This window comes from Dendronephthya gigantea, unplaced genomic scaffold (genome assembly GCF_004324835.1).
Source record: "Dendronephthya gigantea isolate DGI-Jeju-01 unplaced genomic scaffold, DenGig_1.0 000089F, whole genome shotgun sequence".
NCBI classification, from domain to species: Eukaryota; Metazoa; Cnidaria; class Anthozoa; order Malacalcyonacea; family Nephtheidae; genus Dendronephthya; species Dendronephthya gigantea.
In genome coordinates, this window is record NW_021163099.1 from 581,974 (window position 1) to 604,967 (window position 22,994).

At 33.6% G+C, this 22,994-nt stretch overlaps 5 protein-coding genes and 1 long non-coding RNA gene across 6 annotated transcripts; 4 read left to right on the forward strand and 2 right to left on the reverse strand.

Annotated features, from left to right (window-relative positions):
- Nucleotides 1-2,909: 2,909 nt before the first annotated feature.
- Nucleotides 2,910-3,809, forward strand: LOC114533374 (ankyrin repeat and SOCS box protein 3-like). Its single transcript, XM_028554884.1, has 2 exons — nt 2,910-3,351; nt 3,780-3,809. The coding sequence occupies exons 1-2, from the start codon at nt 2,928-2,930 to the stop codon at nt 3,788-3,790; spliced, it is 435 nt and encodes a 144-aa protein (XP_028410685.1). The 5' UTR covers nt 2,910-2,927; the 3' UTR covers nt 3,791-3,809.
- Nucleotides 3,810-3,990: 181 nt separating this feature from the next.
- Nucleotides 3,991-4,920, reverse strand: LOC114533357. Its single transcript, XM_028554868.1, has 2 exons — nt 4,371-4,920; nt 3,991-4,211 (listed from the first exon to the last, which is right to left on the reverse strand). Exons 1-2 carry the CDS (start codon nt 4,870-4,872, stop codon nt 4,126-4,128), a joined length of 588 nt encoding a protein of 195 aa, XP_028410669.1. The 5' UTR covers nt 4,873-4,920; the 3' UTR covers nt 3,991-4,125.
- Nucleotides 4,921-6,399: 1,479 nt separating this feature from the next.
- On the forward strand, nt 6,400-7,376 carry LOC114533354. The gene is made up of 3 exons (XR_003688046.1): nt 6,400-6,454; nt 6,752-6,951; nt 7,049-7,376. It is a non-coding gene; the product is annotated as an uncharacterized LOC114533354 (long non-coding RNA).
- A 513-nt stretch (nt 7,377-7,889) lies between these two features.
- On the reverse strand, nt 7,890-8,969 carry LOC114533320 (ATP-dependent DNA helicase RecQ-like). Its single transcript, XM_028554829.1, has 3 exons — nt 8,403-8,969; nt 8,250-8,299; nt 7,890-7,906 (listed from the first exon to the last, which is right to left on the reverse strand). The coding sequence occupies exons 1-3, from the start codon at nt 8,867-8,869 to the stop codon at nt 7,890-7,892; spliced, it is 534 nt and encodes a 177-aa protein (XP_028410630.1). The 5' UTR covers nt 8,870-8,969.
- Nucleotides 8,970-9,521: 552 nt separating this feature from the next.
- On the forward strand, nt 9,522-17,066 carry LOC114533370 (serine/threonine-protein phosphatase 6 regulatory ankyrin repeat subunit A-like). Its single transcript, XM_028554879.1, has 10 exons — nt 9,522-9,775; nt 11,286-11,556; nt 12,187-12,702; nt 13,159-13,450; nt 13,890-14,061; nt 14,154-14,240; nt 14,793-15,070; nt 15,570-15,876; nt 16,335-16,471; nt 16,980-17,066. The coding sequence occupies exons 1-9, from the start codon at nt 9,707-9,709 to the stop codon at nt 16,428-16,430; spliced, it is 2,088 nt and encodes a 695-aa protein (XP_028410680.1). The 5' UTR covers nt 9,522-9,706; the 3' UTR covers nt 16,431-16,471; nt 16,980-17,066.
- On the forward strand, nt 16,984-21,247 carry LOC114533371 (transient receptor potential cation channel subfamily A member 1-like). The gene is made up of 5 exons (XM_028554880.1): nt 16,984-17,180; nt 17,308-17,399; nt 18,137-18,382; nt 19,369-19,677; nt 20,094-21,247. Exons 2-5 carry the CDS (start codon nt 17,319-17,321, stop codon nt 20,343-20,345), a joined length of 888 nt encoding a protein of 295 aa, XP_028410681.1. The 5' UTR covers nt 16,984-17,180; nt 17,308-17,318; the 3' UTR covers nt 20,346-21,247.
- The last annotated feature ends 1,747 nt before the right edge of the window (nt 21,248-22,994 follow it).

Below are 22,994 nucleotides of genomic sequence, written 5' to 3' on the forward strand. Positions count from 1 at the left end.
CCAAAGTCGTCTCGCCGATCGTAAAACTCAGTCGTAAAAATCATCTCGCTGATCGTAAAACAGCAGATCGTCACCGTCTGCACATACAGTATGGCCTTACAGTTGAAATAGCTCTTTAGTATTGAGTAGGCCCAAAAACAAACAACGAACAAAAATTTTACGTCAACTAACCATTTCTTGATTAAAAAATCTTTGTTGGACCGGAATATAGATGAGCTATTATGTATACTTACAAGGTTTTGCATAATCTTATTCAATGAAGTTATTGTTTAAGGTGTAACGATGTATATAATGACTCTTCATCTGAAAAACTGCTATCAGCAGAACTTTGTTCCTATTTCATGTTTAAACCAGGCAAATACAACCTTAACATCAATGTAAGGAAGCTTCATCTCATCATCTACATTCTGGTAAGTTATGCAATGCATCATGATGTCTAATTTTATGAAAATTGTCGTGGCCGTACATTGATCAATGTTTGCCCGAAGTGGGGTTTACGTCTTAGATTTGCCGTCGCATTTGTGTTCATAATATATCCTAGCTATATCATTATAATGTATAGTCGTAAAGTTTTACGATTTAGACCTAAGGAATTGACCACAGAAACGCCAACCATCTGTTATTACATTTAGTATATGCAAAGACTTTTTGTGTTATGTATGCATAACGCCAACATGAATTGATTGTTTGCTTGATAATTATTAAGATGCATTTTTCACTGTTTCCGATCATGAAATACGTTAAAATGAAAACCTTTGTTGGAATTCTTGACTAAATCGAACAAAGGGGGCTCCAAAAGATATTTCAAGAGGATTCAATTTAGACTTTTATATTTTGGGCTATCGTATATTAATATGGCTTCAATAATTAACGTCTATCTGCTCAGAATTAATTCGCTGATATTTTAACTGATAGTTCTTTAAATAATGGTAACATACTTAGAATTAATTATTATTATAAGTAATTTGTAATTTTAACACACGACCATTGCACATCAGCTTTTGCTGTAACTCTATATCGTGTTGAAATAAATGTTAGAGGTGTATATATGATAATTATATAAAAATGAATGATATAAATGCATGTATGTATATGAATCACACAATGGTTCAAGCATGCATTTCAACAAAGGTAATTAAGTAACTATATGTACTATAATAAATATGTATTATATATGTATGTATACTAGCTATATATATATATATGTTATATATATGTTAATATATAATAATAATATTATTAAAATAACCTTTGGTTTACAGTGTACTGTTATAAGAGTATAAAAATTGCTCAAGATTTCGTTGAAGGCTTTAATGAATATGTTTCAGGTGTTGCCTAGCCTGCCTTTTCACATTTACTATAGCTTTTATGCACAGTCACTATTTTTCACCAACTATAATTTCCACAGACAATTTTTACCGGTCAATAAACAGACTTTATATAATATGGCATGCTTTATGTATGTAGCTACCTCTCGATCTTAGTCTCCAAACGCGTGGTTGCATGGTCATATTTGAGTCTGCCAATGTCCTCCTAGTATTGTAAGGCCAAATCGTTATTATTGTACCACGAGAAAACAAGGTCTAACCGAAAATTGAAAACAGAAAGTGTGTGCGACGGTATTTTGTTTAATTGTTCATGTAGCTAATCTACTAGCTTTGACCAGCCGACAATTTACAAAGGTAAAGTAAAAAACAAATTCCGAATAAACAGGAGATCTTAAGAGTCCTAAAGATGATTTTTAAATAAAATCGAAAATTTACTGTCGAAAAATGTTTCTTGCTTGATTCATATTTTGACTTTCGACTACAGATGTCCGGTTTATTCGGAATTTGTTTTTTATTTTGCTACCAAGCTTGGTTTTTCCTTAACTGCTTCTCCCAGTTAAATTAACAGTGAGCTTTTTTGACTTTCTCTATTCCCTTCCTGTACATTAGCATTTTGAAACTGAAAAGAAAATGGCGTTGGAAAAAAATTCAAGCCAGGAAATTGAGGACCCTTCCTTGCTTTTGCTTACACAAAACGCTGAGAAAAACGCTAATCAACTTGAAGCAGATAACAAGGAAAAAATCGGAGGTCCTCAAATTGTAAAATTCAATTACACATGCATTGGATACGTCAACAGCAGCAACCCAGTTTTAATAAGCTGAGTAAGGCTATTCAAGACCAGGATTTGAAAAGCCTTCAAAACTACTTCGATGAATTTTGTAAGTTTAAAACTACATGATATTATTATACCTTGGTATGAGCTAACAAAAAGGTAGCGAAGCCTCTTACTGATGAGCCAGTTTTCTATGACAAGCTTTTATAGAAAAAATTGTTCAAGTTCAAATTTCTGTATGCGTCAACAAAGAAAACTTGTCACATAATGTGAGCACTGATCAGCGGACTGTATACTATTTTGCAATGGCGCGCTCACGTTGTCCGCTATACGATTACATCGCTGGCTGCAAACTAAATTGTCAAAGTAAACTTGTCGGCAGGTTCACACAAGCAAATAAAAGTTTTCAAAGGAAAGCATGTCACAGAGATTTTGTTTTACATACACACGTGCAATTGGCAATTAAAACTTGTCATAATAATAATTTGCAATAGAAAACTTGCTGTCTGTGAGAAGCTATACTACTAACACTGTGGATTATCAGTTTTTTAGCTTGCAGGACACCACGTAGGTATTTAAAACTTATATGTTTATTATAGATATCGGTCTTGATTTTTGTCAATCACCTCAAGCTTTTTAATTAGAAGATCCCGGTTGTAGTATAATTGGTTGTCAATGAAACTTTTTTAAATTTTATACACTTATGCTAATATAGCTACGTATTTCTTTGCAGGTATAGGCAAACGCAGAAAAGCGAAAATGCTTTTACATTGTCCTGGGTTTTATTTCTCACAACATTCGAGAGGAATGCCTTATTGCTCAGGCGATGTTCTACGATCTTGATTGTTTCCGGTACTTGCTTGAACTTTACGAAAGCTTAAAATCAACGTTGGAAGAAATGCAGCCAAAGGAAAACTGGGAAAAATACCGCATCGATTCTTTAACCTTACTACCATTTCGCATAAGTGGCGTTAATGGAAATCTACTTCACTACCTGGAGGGGGAAGATGCCATTATTAAGTTAGAAATTCTAAGCAAGTCTTCCACGTTTAACCTGCTAATTAACCACAAAAATCTTCACGGTGTTACACCACTGCTTATGGCAATAATGTTTGATGAAGTGGATCTGGCAGAGAGAATGGTAGAACTGGGCGCATATATCGACAGTGAGAGTAATGATAAAGAAACGCCATTCAGTCAAGCCGTTAGTCGTGGCCATCTTGATCTGGTTAAGAAAATGCTGACGATTGGTATGTTGCATGCATGAACCAACATTTTCTGGAACTATATTACTCGTACACTATAATACATGCATAAAGTAACCCCTCGCCATTTTAAGCTAAGAAAACATTGAAAAAGACTTGAGCTTGGCCTTAGTTTACATGCATATATTATTATGAAATTACTCTCTATGTAATTAATCGTATAAGAATAGAGTATCAAAATCACTGGTATCGTTTACAAAATTGGCGTCAGAGTGAAAAATAGTATGAAAAAACGAAACTGTACCACTTTGTCTAATGTCATATAGGGCCACGGGTGTACAAAAATAGACTAGCTAGCTATAATTATTATGGTTCTTTATCAGTAAAAATGATTTTCACCCTATTTGCAATATGAACATATGGATTTCTTCGTCTTCAACTAGTCATAACTTTCAATTTTCATTGTTATGTAGAAGTATTCTAATCACGGAAATGCATTTTAGGTAAGACGGAATTATTCGATACGAAGGATCATTTATACCGTAGTAAAGGTCATTCAATATTCTATCCAGCAATCTTGAGCAGCAATACGGAAATGATAAGATATATTCACGGATACATTCAAAATTCAACAGAGCAACAGATGATTAAGATTTCAATGAGGTTATTAATAATTCATTACATTTATTCAGCATGTGTGCAATATTTGATATATATAATTATATATCTAAAACTTATAGTAATTCATGAGAAAAACACAAAGAAAATTGTTGTTTGAATACCCTAGCTAGGAAGAACTTACATAAATTAAGCCAACTTTCACCTCAGTTTTCTTTCAAAATACATATTAGTTTGAGATGTTGTGTAAACAACTCGTTTGTAGTGTCTCATTAGGTGTTCCAAACCTTCAAAATGATAAAAAAAACTTGCACTTTGTCCTTGTTTTTCATACTGTTTTTCTTGTGTTGGATCAAACTCGTTGTTTATATATACAGTAACTTATTAAGGAACAATATGCTCTTATATAAATGTGAATAGAGTTATTTATAAAGGGGGAAATTTACCTCTGTTAAGTTCAGAAAGAATAGCAAAAATGTTCTTGGCATGTTCATCATCAAATATTGGTAATTTTTCTTTTATCTCTTCAATAGATGTGAGTTCTTTGGCATTTTGTACAATCATGTCAATAAGATCAACACTGAAACCAGTGGCCAAGCTCACTCCACCAACACAAGAAGGCCCAGATCCATGTAGACTTAATCGATAATTTACCAAGGCATCATGTAATGCTACTTTTTCAATGTCAGTCAATGATGTTTTACTACATGTACATATAGATAAATGTTTGTCATTAACATTCCTTTCATATTTGCTTTTCATAGGGGTGTCTTCATTATTTTGTGCACTATTAACCACACAGTCATCACACTCACAATATCTCCAGTGGAAGTCACAACAGGTGTGATCTGGTAAGTCTCGTTTGGGCATTTTGTGGCCAAAATGATGTAAGATCATCTCTCTCTTGCACTTGGGTTCCTGCACAAATTTCCGCATGACATCTGACATCTCCTTTTTTGCAGCTGATAAATCAAAACTATTGAAATAGATCAATGCTTGTGATAGTAAGCCATCTCTTCCACATCGTCCAGCCTCTTGAAAGTACTCTTCGATGGTATATGGTACACCAATGTGTATAACCCGCCTTATGTTATTAATATCGATTCCTATTCCAAATGACACGGTAACAAATAACAATCTTAATCTGGACTCCCCATTCACTAGCTCTGAAACAATTCTTTCTCTCTCAAATTTTGGGTACTGAGCATGAAACTGTGTGAACAATCTGTTTTTTGCCAAGGCAGCAGCACCAGGTGGATCATATTGACTAGTACCCAATGTTTGACTGAAGTACAAATAGCACTCACTAATTGTGTCAAGAGAACCATAGATAAGAGTTAATGGGAAGTCATGTCTCTTGGTTTGAAGTTCTTGAGCAAGTGGTTCAAGGATCTCAAGCAATTTATCACTGCCTCTGCTTGGTCTAGAAAATGAGGCAAAATTAATGTTGGGGCGATCTGGATTTACGGTGATAACAGCTGGCTGAGACATTCCAAGGCACTCCTTTATTTCCTTTTGCATGCTTAAAGTAGCAGTGGCAGTCAGTGCTACAACTGATGCATGTGGGAAATAGCTCGACAATACCCTTACGAAAATGTTCTATAGAATCCTATAGAATATGCTATAACATATTCTAAATCCCATAGAATATTCTATAGGACTTCTTATCCTATAGCATATTCCATTGCCATATTCTATAGAATTTAGAGATGCTATAGAATATTCTATGGCACATTCACAGTAAAATATATTCTATAGAACATGCTGTACACAATATTCTATAGAATTTAGAGATGCTATAGAATATTCTATTGCACATTCACATTAAATATCCAATAATATATTCTATAGAATATGCTGTACACAATATTCTATAGAATATATGTTATACAGAATCAGACCTTTATGCAATTTAAAATATAACATTTTTACTACACTATTCATTGGTCGAGAATTATATTCGCATTTTTTGTAAGGTTCTCTCGACATACTTTTAAAGTCTTAAAGTTAAAATTCTCAGCAGAAATCATTCGTTTTGTAAAGACAATTCACGAATATTTCACACATATGACATATCTCATATGAGTCAAATCTGTTTCATAATATGCCCGTTCGCAGCTTAGATGGCGGGCGTTTTGCCCAAACAAGGCTGCAAGGTTATGTGGGACTTGTTTAACCGCCACGCATTATTTTCAAATTTTGAGCGCGTATTTGTCTGTAGTTTTTCATCCGTTGATTCAACGTTTTATAACTGATACTGGTAGAATTTAGTGCGTTTTTCTTTCGTATTTTAACATAAAATACGCATTCTTTGAATTTGTCAAAGAGGAATCATAGGAGGGTGGTGAAACGCGCTTTAGTATGCGAGGAGAATCAGAAGATATGGATAATTTTGTAAATGCGTGAAAGGTGACCAGGATCGTGAGAAAGAAAGGCTATGGCAATGAGAAATTTCTAAAGTTAAAAAAAAATCAAAAGTTCATTGACCCATCTACAACAACATGTGTATCTAAAGTATTGGAATTCAGTGGTGAGTGTGCTTTGTATATGCTATAAATGCTATATGTTTGTATAGGCAACATATGTACTGTATACCATTATAATTAATCTCATAAATTTTTATTCACCTTTAGATTAAACTTTTTATTTGAACATTTTATTTACACCTTTTATTTATACCACCATAAATAGAGCCATTCCAACTAAAAATTATTTCTGTCAAGACATTTGCACTAGCTCTAGATAAATTTTATATATCATTAAAATTGAATTAAATATAAGCTAGGTCTCAAGTGTTTAATTGTGTGTTTACTGTTAAAATTTACAGATTTCCTTTTGTCCAAGCATCACACTAACCAAAGGTCAAAATGGAGCTCTATTAAAGCAATACTAAATGTGAAAGGTTTTGTTTATGCAGTGCCGTGGATGCAAGAACAACTTTCCATCACTGGAAAGGCTTCAAATGCCTAGCTTAATTCAAAGAAAAGGATGCAAAACCAAAGCCAGAGAAAGTTAAGAGTATATATGGTAAGCAGTATAATTGTTAGTAATTATGTCTGGTCTAAGTTAATATATCTTATATACATATCTTGGTTCAGTTATTGATGAGTTTTACCTTTTCTAGCTGTGTCTAAAGTATAGTGCAAAAAGGTTTGAGGGAAAAGAGGCAGACATATGACAAGTTATGGCACCAAAGATTAATAATATTGTGCAAGTTGAGAAAACCAAGTTGAAAGCATCTGGACATCAGTAACTATATGACATTCCATTTTCTACTATTTACATGTTCTGTACATGTAAATATATTTAGTATAATAGCCTAGTTATATTTTTGCTATTTTCTTGCACAGTCATTTTATTTGGTGGGAAAACTGCAGTATGGTAATAATTTTATCTAGAAAATATTGAATAAATTTATACATTCATAAAAAAACCAAGCTAAAATATTTCAATTTCAGTAACACCATATTGTTTTCAATTACTTAGTGCATAATATTTCAATTGAATCCTCCTCAAAATGTGTGAAATGTATATAATTTTACTTAACTACAATTTAAGCTAAACAGCCTTCAAACAACCGGCTGCAGTTGTTTTATCCACGAAACAAAATGGTTATTTGACAGACTTAATTACCAGAACTAGAGTTCTACATGCAGATTAAAGTTATATGGACACTTATAGGACTTGTTTTTTATTCTTTGTTGTATATATGTATTTCAATTTCTTTAATCTCTAGATTTATTTATATGTAATTTAAGCAAGGCATTTTCATTAAATCTTTGCATCAATTGAACTTTAAATAAATAAATTTGTTACATATAATTGGGAATATTTTATTTGTTTGTATGTCTCACTCTTGGCAGAAAGAAGTTTTGATTATGTTGTTATAAAGTGATATATTTCAAAGTCGAAACATGGACGAATGTTGAATATACCATTTATCATCCAATAGCATATTTAATAGATTATCCTATAAAATATACTATAGAATACATATTCTATGGAACATTTCATCACATATTCAATAGGATCATTAATGGAATATTCCATAGATTGAAAATATTTTATGGAACATTTCATATAGGATGTCATAGAATATGTGTTAGAATGTTCCATAGAATACCAGTATTCTATAGAACATTCTAATGAATGTTCTGAAGGATATTCTATTGAGTATTCTATAAAACATGGCATATGTTATAGAATATTCTATTAAAGGTGCTATAGAACGTGTTGTAGAACGTTCCATAGAATAGGTTCCAAAATCCCTTAGAATATTCTATAGGATATTCAGTAAAAAATTTTAATGGAATATTCTATAGAACATTTTTGTAAGGGTATTGAGACTTTGGTGTATGCTGGGCGAAAGGATTTCCTATATGACACAAAAAAGATTGCATTTCAGTATTTTGGAAAAGATAGCACACATTACTTTATTATTGCAAAACGAAAGCATGAGTAAAAAAAAAATTATTTACCATTCCACAACAAGATGGGCTTCATCAATGACAATCGCTTTAACTCTCTTTTTCATGGCAGCAGCAAACGAACGAAAGTACCCACAAACAAATACTTCTGGATGAGCGAACACTATTTGGCAATTGGCATGTATTTCTTTAATATTATCGTTCGCCTGCAGAACAATCGTATTCACTCTCTCACTTAGCTTTTCCACTTGTTCTTGCATGAGTGCATTTAATGGCGAAACAACAATAATGATAGCAGGCAATGATGGCGAGGGATCTAAATAGTCGAATATGAATGGCAGGGTTTGATAAATCAGTGACTTTCCGTAACCAGTTGGCAATATTACTAATGAGTCATTTCTGTTGATGACTATGGCTTTTAAAGCTTCGTATTGTGCTTCTTTTAGTGATATTTCGGCTTTACCAAGTTTTAATAACGCGTTGTCGATTGAACTGTGAAATTTACTCATGTCCTCCATATTGAAATACGTTGCACATGCGCACTTGCTATTTTCCCCACGATTTGTGGAGAATAAAATGGATTATGCCAGAGCCCTGAGCTTCCTTCCAAAAGGAACGCGGGCTCTGGGTACGAGATTGGCATGCGGTTGTCAGCCAAACTGGTACTGCGCACGCGCATAAGCACTCCAATATTCCCGTATTTACAAATACAGGATGTATATATGCATGCAGTGACCAACATTATACTAGAAGGCAGTTTCCAACATGATCAATCAGAATATTTCAGTTAATATATTCTGCAGAAAGTATTATACACGTCTTATATAACAATAATAAAGTCTGTAGCATTCAGACAACTCGTGATTCAAGTTCAATTGCTTTCATGATCGCTGCTACATGCGACGTCAAACGAAGCACGAAGTAAATTTGAGGTATTGAAATGATTATAATCATAGAATATGCTGCCATTGGTGCGCTTTTTTGGTATGATAAAGACCTTTTTTGACTGATATCCCAAAGTCGTCTCGCCGATCGTAAAACTCAGTCGTAAAAATCATCTCGCTGATCGTAAAACAGCAGATCGTCACCGTCTGCACATACAGTATGGCCTTACAGTTGAAATAGCTCTTTAGTATTGAGTAGGCCCAAAAACAAACAACGAACAAAAATTTTACGTCAACTAACCATTTCTTGATTAAAAAATCTTTGTTGGACCGGAATATAGATGAGCTATTATGTATACTTACAAGGTTTTGCATAATCTTATTCAATGAAGTTATTGTTTAAGGTGTAACGATGTATATAATGACTCTTCATCTGAAAAACTGCTATCAGCAGAACTTTGTTCCTATTTCATGTTTAAACCAGGCAAATACAACCTTAACATCAATGTAAGGAAGCTTCATCTCATCATCTACATTCTGGTAAGTTATGCAATGCATCATGATGTCTAATTTTATGAAAATTGTCGTGGCCGTACATTGATCAATGTTTGCCCGAAGTGGGGTTTACGTCTTAGATTTGCCGTCGCATTTGTGTTCATAATATATCCTAGCTATATCATTATAATGTATAGTCGTAAAGTTTTACGATTTAGACCTAAGGAATTGACCACAGAAACGCCAACCATCTGTTATTACATTTAGTATATGCAAAGACTTTTTGTGTTATGTATGCATAACGCCAACATGAATTGATTGTTTGCTTGATAATTATTAAGATGCATTTTTCACTGTTTCCGATCATGAAATACGTTAAAATGAAAACCTTTGTTGGAATTCTTGACTAAATCGAACAAAGGGGGGCTCCAAAAGATATTTCAAGAGGATTCAATTTAGACTTTTATATTTTGGGCTATCGTATATTAATATGGCTTCAATAATTAACGTCTATCTGCTCAGAATTAATTCGCTGATATTTTAACTGATAGTTCTTTAAATAATGGTAACATACTTAGAATTAATTATTATTATAAGTAATTTGTAATTTTAACACACGACCATTGCACATCAGCTTTTGCTGTAACTCTATATCGTGTTGAAATAAATGTTAGAGGTGTATATATGATAATTATATAAAAATGAATGATATAAATGCATGTATGTATATGAATCACACAATGGTTCAAGCATGCATTTCAACAAAGGTAATTAAGTAACTATATGTACTATAATAAATATGTATTATATATGTATGTATACTAGCTATATATATATATATGTTATATATATGTTAATATATAATAATATATAACCTTTGGTTTACAGTGTACTGTTATAAGAGTATAAAAATTGCTCAAGATTTCGTTGAAGGCTTTAATGAATATGTTTCAGGTGTTGCCTAGCCTGCCTTTTCACATTTACTATAGCTTTTATGCACAGTCACTATTTTTCACCAACTATAATTTCCACAGACAATTTTTACCGGTCAATAAACAGACTTTATATAATATGGCATGCTTTATGTATGTAGCTACCTCTCGATCTTAGTCTCCAAACGCGTGGTTGCATGGTCATATTTGAGTCTGCCAATGTCCTCCTAGTATTGTAAGGCCAAATCGTTATTATTGTACCACGAGAAAACAAGGTCTAACCGAAAATTGAAAACAGAAAGTGTGTGCGACGGTATTTTGTTTAATTGTTCATGTAGCTAATCTACTAGACCAGCCGACAATTTACAAAGGTAAAGTAAAAACAAATTCCGAATAAACAGGAGATCTTAAGAGTCCTAAAGATGATTTTTAAATAAAATCGAAAATTTACTGTCGAAAAATGTTTCTTGCTTGATTCATATTTTGACTTTCGACTACAGATGTCCGGTTTATTCGGAATTTGTTTTTTATTTTGCTACCAAGCTTGGTTTTTTTAACTGCTTCTCCCAGTTAAATTAACAGTGAGCTTTTTTGACTTTCTCTATTCCCTTCCTGTACATTAGCATTTTGAAACTGAAAAGAAAATGGCGTTGGAAAAAAATTCAAGCCAGGAAATTGAGGACCCTTCCTTGCTTTTGCTTACACAAAACGCTGAGAAAAACGCTAATCAACTTGAAGCAGATAACAAGGAAAAAATCGGAGGTCCTCAAATTGTAAAATTCAATTACACATGCATTGGATACGTCAACAGCAGCAACCCAGTGTTTAATAAGCTGAGTAAGGCTATTCAAGACCAGGATTTGAAAAGCCTTCAAAACTACTTCGATGAATTTTGTAAGTTTAAAACTACATGATTATATTATTATACCTTGGTATGAGCTAACAAAAAGGTAGCGAAGCCTCTTACTGATGAGCCAGTTTTCTATGACAAGCTTTTATAGAAAAAATTGTTCAAGTTCAAATTTCTGTATGCGTCAACAAAGAAAACTTGTCACATAATGTGAGCACTGATCAGCGGACTGTATACTATTTTGCAATGGCGCGCTCACGTTGTCCGCTATACGATTACATCGCTGGCTGCAAACTAAATTGTCAAAGTAAACTTGTCGGCAGGTTCACACAAGCAAATAAAAGTTTTCAAAGGAAAGCATGTCACAGAGATTTTGTTTTACATACACACGTGCAATTGGCAATTAAAACTTGTCATATAATAATTTGCAATAGAAAACTTGCTGTCTGTGAGAAGCTATACTACTAACACTGTGGATTATCAGTTTTTTAGCTTGCAGGACACCACGTAGGTATTTAAAACTTATATGTTTATTATAGATATCGGTCTTGATTTTTGTCAATCACCTCAAGCTTTTTAATTAGAAGATCCCGGTTGTAGTATAATTGGTTGTCAATGAAACTTTTTTAAATTTTATACACTTATGCTAAATATAGCTACGTATTTCTTTGCAGGTATAGGCAAACGCAGAAAAGCGAAAATGCTTTTACATTGTCCTGGGTTTTATTTCTCAACATTCAGAGAGGAATGCCTTATTGCTCAGGCGATGTTCTACGATCTTGATTGTTTCCGGTACTTGCTTGAACTTTACGAAAGCTTAAAATCAACGTTGGAAGAAATGCAGCCAAAGGAAAACTGGGAAAAATACCGCATCGATTCTTTAACCTTACTACCATTTCGCATAAGTGGCGTTAATGGAAATCTACTTCACTACCTGGAGGGGGAAGATGCCATTATTAAGTTAGAAATTCTAAGCAAGTCTTCCACGTTTAACCTGCTAATTAACCACAAAAATCTTCACGGTGTTACACCACTGCTTATGGCAATAATGTTTGATGAAGTGGATCTGGCAGAGAGAATGGTAGAACTGGGCGCATATATCGACAGTGAGAGTAATGATAAAGAAACGCCATTCAGTCAAGCCGTTAGTCGTGGCCATCTTGATCTGGTTAAGAAAATGCTGACGATTGGTATGTTGCATGCATGAACCAACATTTTCTGGAACTATTACTCGTACACTATAATACATGCATAAAGTAACCCCTCGCCATTTTAAGCTAAGAAAACATTGAAAAAGACTTGAGCTTGGCCTTAGTTTACATGCATATATTATTATGAAATTACTCTCTATGTAATTAATCGTATAAGAATAGAGTATCAAAATCACTGGTATCGTTTACAAAATTGGCGTCAGAGTGAAAAATAGTATGAAAAAACGAAACTGTACCACTTTGTCTAATGTCATATAGGGCCACGGGTGTACAAAAATAGACTAGCTAGCTATAATTATTATGGTTCTTTATCAGTAAAAATGATTTTCACCCTATTTGCAATATGAACATATGGATTTCTTCGTCTTCAACTAGTCATAACTTTCAATTTTCATTGTTATGTAGAAGTATTCTAATCACGGAAATGCATTTTAGGTAAGACGGAATTATTCGATACGAAGGATCATTTATACCGTAGTAAAGGTCATTCAATATTCTATCCAGCAATCTTGAGCAGCAATACGGAAATGATAAGATATATTCACGGATACATTCAAAATTCAACAGAGCATTTATCAATCGAGCTGGAGAAAGACGACAGCCATATTTTAAAAAGTCACATCGTAAGAAATAACATGGCAAACCTGCTGAATTTCCTCCTGAATCTGAAAGATAGTACAATGGAAAACACGAGTGATGAATCCATTATTTCAGGGATATTTATCAGGTTAAAAAGCTAGTATTAATATTTAGCGATTATTAGCCGAAAGCGAGGAGATTATCGGAGAATCAAGTTTTAGTATTTTTGCACAAGTGAATTGACACAAGGACGGCATTTGTTCTCTTATCGCTTTGTGAGAAATGGCCAGTCGCCATTTTGAAATTTGAAATTAAAAAGTCTATTCAGGAATAATTTAATAATAAATATGTTTTACCAGAACTGTCAGATCACTCGCAACATGTGGGAACCCAATGCTTTTGGCTTGTAGTCCGTTCTGTATGCCGTCAACATAAAGGCATAATTCTCAAAAATACGACTGAAATACTGCATGACTCTTACATTCCTAAAATTTACCTGCTTTTTCACAGAAGTATTTATTAATTTATTGTACTAGGTACAATCGTTTTATGTTACTTTAATTTAGTTTATTTTTTAAATATTATAGCGCTGTGGAAGAAAACAATCTCGATCTAACTTCAATGATTTTGAAAACGAAATTCGGATGCACGTCATTAAAGTCTGTTGACAGTTTGGACCGAGGTGTTCTCCATTATGCAGCGAAACATCCTAAACTTTTGAAATACGTGTTAAATGCAGCTGAAAATTTACTTGACAAGGTAAATTAAGGTTTCATCATGCATTCATTCGGATGTTTATACAAACTTCTGAAAATTTGCTATAGATTTTTCCATTTCCATTATCCGTGTAGAAAAACCAATTTTGTGACGTTTTGAATAAAGTTGACCAAAATAACTGTACTGCATTACACTATGCTGCTATTTCAAATGAAGGCGAGGTATGGAATTTCAGTTCAGTATTGATTTTGACAGTATGTAATATGTATATTTATAAGATTATAATATAGCTGCTCACTCTATATGCATGCATGAGATATTCTGCAATGTGATTGGTCGAGCTACTCACCTTATAATTATTATATGTTATGATATTGCGAATGATGGGCTTTTTATGATATAATGGTTTAGTAGAAAACACGGGTGCGGATAGGCGGATGCAGATAGATTCTTGCTGATATAAAGATAGAAAACATGGGAGAATCCCTGCATGCGGATAATGGTAGAAAACGCGGATAAATTGTGTTATCATCAAACAATCTTTAATTAACCGTTAAGTTAATAAGAAGGCTTATAATCAATTATTATCTACTGGGTTTGCATTGAACAACATCTATTTCGAACAACGGATTATATGGACATAAGCAAAAAAAAATAATACCGAAAAAGATGTGCTTGTTAACTCTAACTTCCTTCCCTGTCGTATTACCTTGCATGTATCTTTTTAAAGTTTCCTTAAAATTAATCATGTAATATTATATCTGCCATTTCAGTCTTTAGCTCTTTTGGCCAAATGGAGTGCTCGTTATAATTACCATGAGAAAAAATCAGAATGCGACTATATACTGTCATGCGTGTCGTGTGAAAGATGCATCGAAAAAATCTCCCTCGAAGCTATTGAATTCGCCACGAGAGAAGTACGCTCGAATTTTGATGAAAAACTTCCAGAAAAACCTACGAAGATGGTATCATTCCATGCAGCAGCTGCAAAGGGAAGAAATGATATACTGGAATATTTGTTTGAAAAGAAAGTACCAGGGAGCAAAATGTGGTACGTACTTTAAATGATAGGTTTGCTTTCATGATTAAATTGCTGCAAAAAAGCGCTAGGAAAAGAAAATTAACTGTCCTAGTTGAGTAAACGCAGACAATACGACCTGTAGACATTCCAGGCTAATGTAAATTAATATATGTATATGTAAATATGTATCTTACCACGCATATAAAAAGTTGGTAATGATGGTTTGTGTAAAAAAGGGTGTGGTATAGATTTATATTGAGAAAGTTGTAGCTTTAGCTCCTATTAAAAAGAGCTAGAAAACAAGCAGACGTAACACAAGTTTAAACGCAGTGAACTTATTATTGCAAAGCATTCCAACCACTTTCATTCAGTCGAATTATTTTGTTTAATTAAGGTCGAATTATTTTACTTACTTATTCTATTTGCCAAATTAATCAAATTTTATTTTCTTAATAAATCAATGTTAACAATTGCTCCCAAATTCACGTTTACGTTTGTTAACGTTGATTTATTTTGCATGCTTTTCCAGTGACAGCAGAGGTTGGACTGCTCTTCATTCAGCAGTGGCTTCTGGTTCATTGTCTTCGGTTAAGCTTGTCTTTCAGCGTCTTCCGTGTCTTTTGAATGTGAAAAATAGAGATGATAGTACTCCTGCAGAAATAGCAGCAATTCATGGTCATAAACAATTGTTGAACTACCTATTTGAAGTTGGAGTAAAACCATTCGATGAGTACAATGGGGTAAACTTGCTAAGGAACACAAATTGCAGTGATGATGTGTACAAAATTATCGTGGATGGGATCTTGAAAACTTGTGGCAGGGATGGACTCACAAAGGTTAGGAAGATTTATTATTATTAATCGAACTTTCTAAAATATTGAGGATAAAATCGTTGACTAGATATTTTTAAGATGATAAATCATGATAAAGCCTTTGTCGAGGCGGTTCAGGCATCATGGTCTCAAATTTGCTGGTTGTTAAGAACAATTTTTTATTTATCCACGACGAAATTAAGGACAAAAACCTTACGCATAGTGTAATATCGTTAATCAAGTAATTAAATTTAGTGATGCGGAGGATTTCCACAATTATAACAATAAAATTAATCTTATATTGTTATAACAATATAATGTTTTATTGTTATATTAATGTTACATTACCCAATATCATTATTCCTGGTGTCATAATTTTTTAATCAGATTCAATATGTTTGATTAGTAGTGTTCTTTATTTAGCAACTAACAGGGGAAATTTCAGTTATTAATGAACATAACGCTGTTTTAATTCTCTTCAGGCTATTCGCTCGGACGAAAATTTTGGTATGAATAGCTGGCGAGAATCGACTGTGGCACTGAGTTACACATGTTTTCAATGCGTATATATACGATAGTAAATCATTTGGCTACACATACGATTTTACTCCTTTAGAAGGTACGCTTCATTCTTTTTATTATTTAACTACAATTTACAATTGTTAATTTACGTCTCCCGATACATGATCAAGCATACAAAAAGTCATTTGGTGCAAGATAAAGCTACAATGCAGCTATACTTTATCAAAATGAAAGGGGTGCCCATCTCAGATCAGTCAGTGGTGCCCATGCAAGGGGTCAACAAGTAAGTTAGTGGCAGATGTAGGGTGAGCAAGAATAAATTACAGCAGCTCTAACTTTCGTCAATAGTTTCCGTCATCTCCATTTTCTCTTCATATTTAGGGCATCAAGCCTCGCATCAATATGCCAAGCTTTTGTCAGGCTTTTTTCCCCCGAGTTATTTCCCCCGACGTCATGTTGGGAGTATATAGAATCAAAGTTTCACCCATGATCATTTTTTCATTTTGGAACTTTTGATGAAAACTTAGATACTGTAGTTTAAGTTATCCGTATATTACGTTAAGGTAGATTAGCTTATTACTGATTCTTTTATATTAAACCAACAGGGTCTACAGGGAGTTATATTGCTGTCATACACTCGTTCGTTCGTCAAAAACGCCATAAATGCCTACAACATCCACTTGTTCGCGAATTTTTGCGTCAAAAGCTGAATTTTTCAGTGGGGCGAGGAACGTATTTTCTGAATGCTTTTCTTTATTTTGTCTTCCTGGTACTTCTTACAACACACGTGGGATTGTACGCACAAGGTATAATTTTAAAAATTATTAAAATGAGCGTGTTTTCCTAAATACGTCGACATTATTTCCCACTGATGGCACGCCTTATTGCAGATACTGACGCGTCTTAAACAACCCAATGCTTTCAAAATTTCAGATACCTTTAGTATGCACTCACCGGGAATGATCTTTCTTACTGTGGTGATTTTGCTGTTGTGTTCGGCAAATCTAATTAAGGAATCATTTCAGGTGTGACCAAGTTACAATTGTTTACATGCTACAGCCTTTCCACAGTTAAAATCTACACCCTTTCCACATTTAAAGTTATGTTCGTTTATTTGACTGGTTAATGAATTTGGTCACTGGCCATGCATGGAAAGCTAAAATAAATGTAGTCAAATTATTATTTATAAGGAAGGATGTTAAAGTCGATTAAATGCTGGTATTTGATTACTGCATGGTTCAGTGTGACTATGGCTTGCTTTCTACATATAATTATATACCTATAGTTGTTAACCGCTCGTTCGAAAGAGATATAGGTCATAGCACCACCTACCTTCCTCCCCTAGTTGCCAACACCCACTTCTATGCTACTGTTAACTTGGGTTGATGGAATATGTGTAAGGGTTTTGTTTATATAGGATTATTTTTAGGCGGTTCCATGTTTATCACATTCTTTCTCATTAGGAATTATGCGACGGGTAGTGTCCTAGCTTCTCGCAAGAATGATTTTTATTGCCAATACATTTATTACAATACATTTATGTTTCAACCAATAGCAATGCATAGAAAAGCATTATTCAATTGGACAAAAGCTTCCGAGGACTGCGACATGACCCTATGCGTCAAGTAGTCACATTCATTTTTTTCGTAAAATCACGAGTTTTTTGCTTTAGTTTAATCATTATATCGCGTATTATTGAAATATATCTTACAATATTGCACGAGCTCTTAATAATATAATTATATTGCCATATATGTTTTAGCTGTTAACTAACCTGCCAACTTACATAAAAGAATATGGTCTCAACAACATGCTGGAATGGATATTGTATATTTGCACTTTCGTGTTTCTCTTGCCAATTAATGAGATCAAAACCAAATCACAAATCGAGGCTGGCGCAATTTCTATTTTCCTTGCCTGGATTAATTTTATTTGGTTTTTAAAACGGCTACCAATTTTTGGTATATACGTCGTTTTAACAAAGAAAGTTTTCTTATCTTTGATAAAGGTATGGCAGACAGCGGATTTTATTCATTATCACATTTAGCATCTGTTAGCTCAGAATTACTTGCATTAGGTATATTACAATTTTTAAATTTTTTAATATAATATGGTTGATAGGTTCCATTACCAATAGAATTGTTACTCAGGAGCTTTGAATTCAACGAGGTTTGCTACCTGACTAATTAGCTAGCTGATTAACGTAAATTTCAAAATAACTGACTGCAACTGATCATATCGCGTATTTGCTAGCTGTGACATGGTATAGCGGATGGTATCCTGACGGCTCTACTTTCGCAAATTTATCATATTTGCAATGGCTTTTAAAACAAAAATTGTTTATCAAATGCCTAAGTGAAGTCACCCCTCACGTAAATTTAGTTTTTTCTTTATATTTTTGCAATGAAGTGAGAATTTTCATGTGTTAGTTTGTGTGTACAGTAAAAGTTTAGTTCGTAAAATAATGTAAAAAATTGGGCGAGAGTTGCCAACCTTATGATGATTCATATACTATGGCGTGAGCGCCTGGTATCGGTTACCTGTGTTAGTTAAAGTTGGAGAGTTTGGTTTTTAAATTTGGAAAACAGAAGAAAAGAAAGTCGTTCAAATTTTCGTTCAAATTTGTATATAAATGTCCTAACGTTTTTTGGACCTCATACCAATGTCACAATTGTACAAAATTATCGACTTCGCACGGTGAGGATTTCTCATTCTACGATTCGTAGAACAAGCTTCCTAATTTTAGTATTTTTGAGATCCTCCAATTGGCCGAGCTGTACTGCGTGTAATGTATGGGCCATTTTGAAACATCAACCATCAACCATAAATAACAAGTCTATAAGGAGTAAATCTAGTGGTTGATGACAAACGCGATTGCTAAATTGATTAGTTCAGTTTTTGTTTACCCTGTAGTTAATTGTACTTGCTGGGTCATTAGAAATATGTTATTAACTAATTTCATGCCATTATTATTCTACTCTGCTTCTTTTTTAGGTTTTGCCAGTTGTAATTCTATTTATTGTTGCTTTTGCGATGACGTTCTTGTTGCTAAGAAGCAAGGATCATGCATTTAGTACTATACCTTGGTCTGCTCTAACAACCTTGATCATGATGGGCGGAGAGATTGATTACCGTGACGTTTTTGTGGATGACCAATCGCCCGTTTATGTAATTCAATGCATGTTCCTGGTGTTGTTCTTTCTTGTTATGAGCATTGTCGTCATGAATGTGTTTGTTGGATTAGCAGTTGGGGACATCGGAGAAATGATGAGAAGAAGTGAAGAAGAGAAACGTCTTCATCGAGTAGGTTTAAAAGTCTCGGAACGGAAAGCATTAAAGTCACTCACTCTTCTTTTAAGCAGCCTAAAGTTATTATAGTTATATCTGTGTTAAAAACGTCCCCACTTCGTCCCCATTTCAGATATTCAATTTGAGCGAAAACTAAGTTGAAAATTATTTTACAAAATTATATAAAAGACATTATGGCTCGACAGAATGTGACCACTTTGGAACATCACAGTACTTGCTATTTCCTGCGTTTTGGGGTTTCCTTTTTCGGTCATTTATTAATTTTTATTCCTTCCTACTTCCATGTCCTGGGATTTGGTGGGATTCAATTTCTGCAACTACTATAAGCTACGAATACCATTTGCGTTCCTTTTTTGCAAGTAGAGTTTGTTATTTTTGTTGAGTTTCTAAATTCTAATTTTACGTTTCAGGCACGATTGTACATTGAGTTTGAAGAATCGCTATTAAAACTTCCAAAGTTTTTCAGACCTGAACAGATCAAAAGCGTCACAAATATAGAGTGGGTTCCTCAAATAGAAGAGGAAACAGACAATGACGAGATGAAGTCAGAATTGAAGATAATAAAAAATGATTTGTCAGAATTAAAAAGGGATATGGAATCAATCGCGCTTCTTCTAAAAGAGAGGAGTGAGACATACAAAGGTGACGAGGTAAAATCGTAATATTTATATTGGTGCAACTTCAAATTTTGTAGATCTGTTCCCACCTTTAAATGAACATCTTACATTTTCATTATCCTATACCAGGCCAGAAGGAATGATAATAGTATTTCTTATACTATAATGCTATACTCGTTGGGGTTTTCTTAATACGCTGTGCTACACAAAAATTAATGTGAACTTTAAATTCAATGTGTGCAACTCTTAAAAAATGTTGCTGAAAAAGTGATTTAGTTTAAACACGGAAAGCTCGCTCCAGTTCAAAGTGTGAAGCCAAGCATGGCGGATCATGAAGGCTGCTTGGGTACCGAACCAGGCCTCCACGAAGCGTAAAATGCGCAAACCGCGCGTGGAAATTCAAAACACGAATTATAAAACTTGACGAAAAATAAAAAAACTCACATTTCGGACGTTACAAAGTTTTTAAAACGACGTTTTTAAAAATGAATACATACAATTTTTACAACCTTACCTATAGCAATGTTATTCTTTCTAGAGAGGTAACTTATGCCATATAATTGTGTTGTGTTTATAAAACTAACCGAGTTCAACTCCTACACGTTGCTGCCATATTGAATTTTAACCTTTCGTGCGCGGAGGTCTGGTTCGGTACCCAAGCAGCCTTGATGATCCGCCATGTTCGGCTTCACTTTTAGATTACGCAATGTACTAGAGCGAGCCTTCCATATAATATATAGAGTTCACTGGTACACGCATACAGTGTTAAAATCAGTGGCGGATTCAGGGTTAGGTAGAATAAATTACTGCAGCTCAAAATCGGTATCGCATTGGTAGATTTTTATTTAAAAATATTCTTTAGAAATCCATGACCAATTGCGTTGTTTTTAAGGTATTTTGAATTTAGAATTAAGCCTTGTAATTTATTCTGCCTAACCCTAGATCCGCCACTGGTTAAAATGAAGAGCATACACAATTATAGTAATGTCAATTTAATATTTTTATCATTTATATTATTTTACTAAAGAGAACTGTAATCCAAAATGCAAAGCGTATTAACATAATATTTAATAAAAGTGTTTCCAAAAGGTGTAACAATAAATTTAATAGAGTGTTTGCAAAAGACTATATATATATATATATATATATATATATATATATATATATATATATATATATATATATAAATATATATATGTATATATACATATATATATATATATATATATATATATATATATATTTATTTATTTTTTAACTCTGTAAATAAAGCAATCTGATTGGCTGAGAAGCGTTTCACAGCGGGCCGGAATTTTGCATCCGGCCCGCTGTGAAAAATGCAAGCAAAACGACAAAACCAAAGCAACGTACGGCTAAAATGTGTGAAAACCTTTCTGGAAAAGGCTAAATGAGTGTTAAAAATAAAAAACATACCCGAAAAACCTCTTTTTTTGGATTTTTTACGCCTTTTTTCGCTTGTCAATACGTTGTTTTTTTAATCGATTCGCCGTGATTTAGTTGTAATGGTAACAATATTTGCCATTTCATTGGCTGTTTCCCGACTAGGATATCCTTATAAGGAGTTGTTGACGTATTAAAATTCTAAAATTGCTTGCAGAATTTAAAATTTTTATAGTTTATTCATTAAATTTGTTGTATTTTTTGTGTTTAATAAAGTCAAAAAAGTCAAGGTTAAAAATTAAAAAAATTTCGAGACCTCGCAGCCGGTAAATAACATATATATATATATATATATATATATATATATATATATATATATATATATATATATATATGTATAGGTTATCACGTGAGGGGGGAGGTGATATCAGTTTTATCGCTTGAGGGACGATATCATAAATGTCACGAGTGAGCGCAGCGAACGAGGGACATTTATGATATCGTCCTGAAAGCGATAAAACTGATATCACCTCGTCTCGATTGTGATAACCTGTTTATCACATACTTCTTTTTGATCTATAAAGCAATCGACATTGACTGAAACAAACCTCGAACTGCTCGAGTCAGCCATCTTTGTTTTGACAGCGGCAAATGCAGCGGGACAAAAAGCGATATCAGTGACAAAAAGCGATATCAGTAACGATATCGTTTTTATGTCACCCTGTTATCGCCCTGATAAAGGCACAAGTATGTGATAAATATATATATTAATTATATATATATACCAATTATTAACCGAATTTGAGGTCCATACCATAGAAAAATATCAGCCCGAGGTCTTGACAGTACGGACCGAGCGATGTCAAGGTCCGTACATAAAAGACCGAGGTCTGATATTTTTTCAGCATGGACAGAACGTATTCGGTTAATAAGGGATTTATTATATGGCATACAGTATTTAGTTTATTTATTTATACAATGCGCTGCAGCATTCTTGCTGACTCTTTCACCAGCCAGTCGCCAAGCATACACGTGCACTGAAGTGGCTTTCAAAACTTTGTTTTTTACTCGTTAAATAAGAATGTTACAGTAATATAAACAAAAATCAAAGATGAATGAATATAATATTCCCATGTACCAAATAATGCTCTTATTCGTCCATTATCTGGCGATATTTTTCGTGTCAAAAAGTAAAAGTGCAAGCTTGTTTTTGTTCACAAAAATGAGAGTTGGACCGTTACTACAGCAACGGTCTAATACTGGGGGATTCCAGGCTGGCAAAGAATCAATCAG

What these genes read in the sequence shown, in the direction of transcription:
- LOC114533374 (XM_028554884.1), top strand. Translation starts at nt 2,928, where the DNA reads ATGTTCTACGATCTTGATTGTTTCCGGTACTTGCTTGAACTTTACGAA.
- LOC114533357 (XM_028554868.1), bottom strand. Translation starts at nt 4,872, where the DNA reads ATGTCAGATGTCATGCGGAAATTTGTGCAGGAACCCAAGTGCAAGAGA. An exon ending in TCTTTCTGAACTTAACAGAG is followed by an intron (nt 4,212 to 4,370) that starts GTAAATTTCCCC and finishes ATCATTTTGAAG; the next exon opens with GTTTGGAACACCTAATGAGA.
- LOC114533320 (XM_028554829.1), bottom strand. Translation starts at nt 8,869, where the DNA reads ATGGAGGACATGAGTAAATTTCACAGTTCAATCGACAACGCGTTATTA. An exon ending in GCCCATCTTGTTGTGGAATG is followed by an intron (nt 8,300 to 8,402) that starts GTAAATAATTTT and finishes TGTGTCATATAG; the next exon opens with GAAATCCTTTCGCCCAGCAT.
- LOC114533370 (XM_028554879.1), top strand. Translation starts at nt 9,707, where the DNA reads ATGTTTAAACCAGGCAAATACAACCTTAACATCAATGTAAGGAAGCTT. An exon ending in CTATTTCAAATGAAGGCGAG is followed by an intron (nt 14,241 to 14,792) that starts GTATGGAATTTC and finishes CTGCCATTTCAG; the next exon opens with TCTTTAGCTCTTTTGGCCAA. An exon ending in GCAGGGATGGACTCACAAAG is followed by an intron (nt 15,877 to 16,334) that starts GTTAGGAAGATT and finishes AATTCTCTTCAG; the next exon opens with GCTATTCGCTCGGACGAAAA.
- LOC114533371 (XM_028554880.1), top strand. Translation starts at nt 17,319, where the DNA reads ATGCACTCACCGGGAATGATCTTTCTTACTGTGGTGATTTTGCTGTTG. An exon ending in TTTTCTTATCTTTGATAAAG is followed by an intron (nt 18,383 to 19,368) that starts GTATGGCAGACA and finishes CTTCTTTTTTAG; the next exon opens with GTTTTGCCAGTTGTAATTCT. An exon ending in AAGAGAAACGTCTTCATCGA is followed by an intron (nt 19,678 to 20,093) that starts GTAGGTTTAAAA and finishes TTTACGTTTCAG; the next exon opens with GCACGATTGTACATTGAGTT.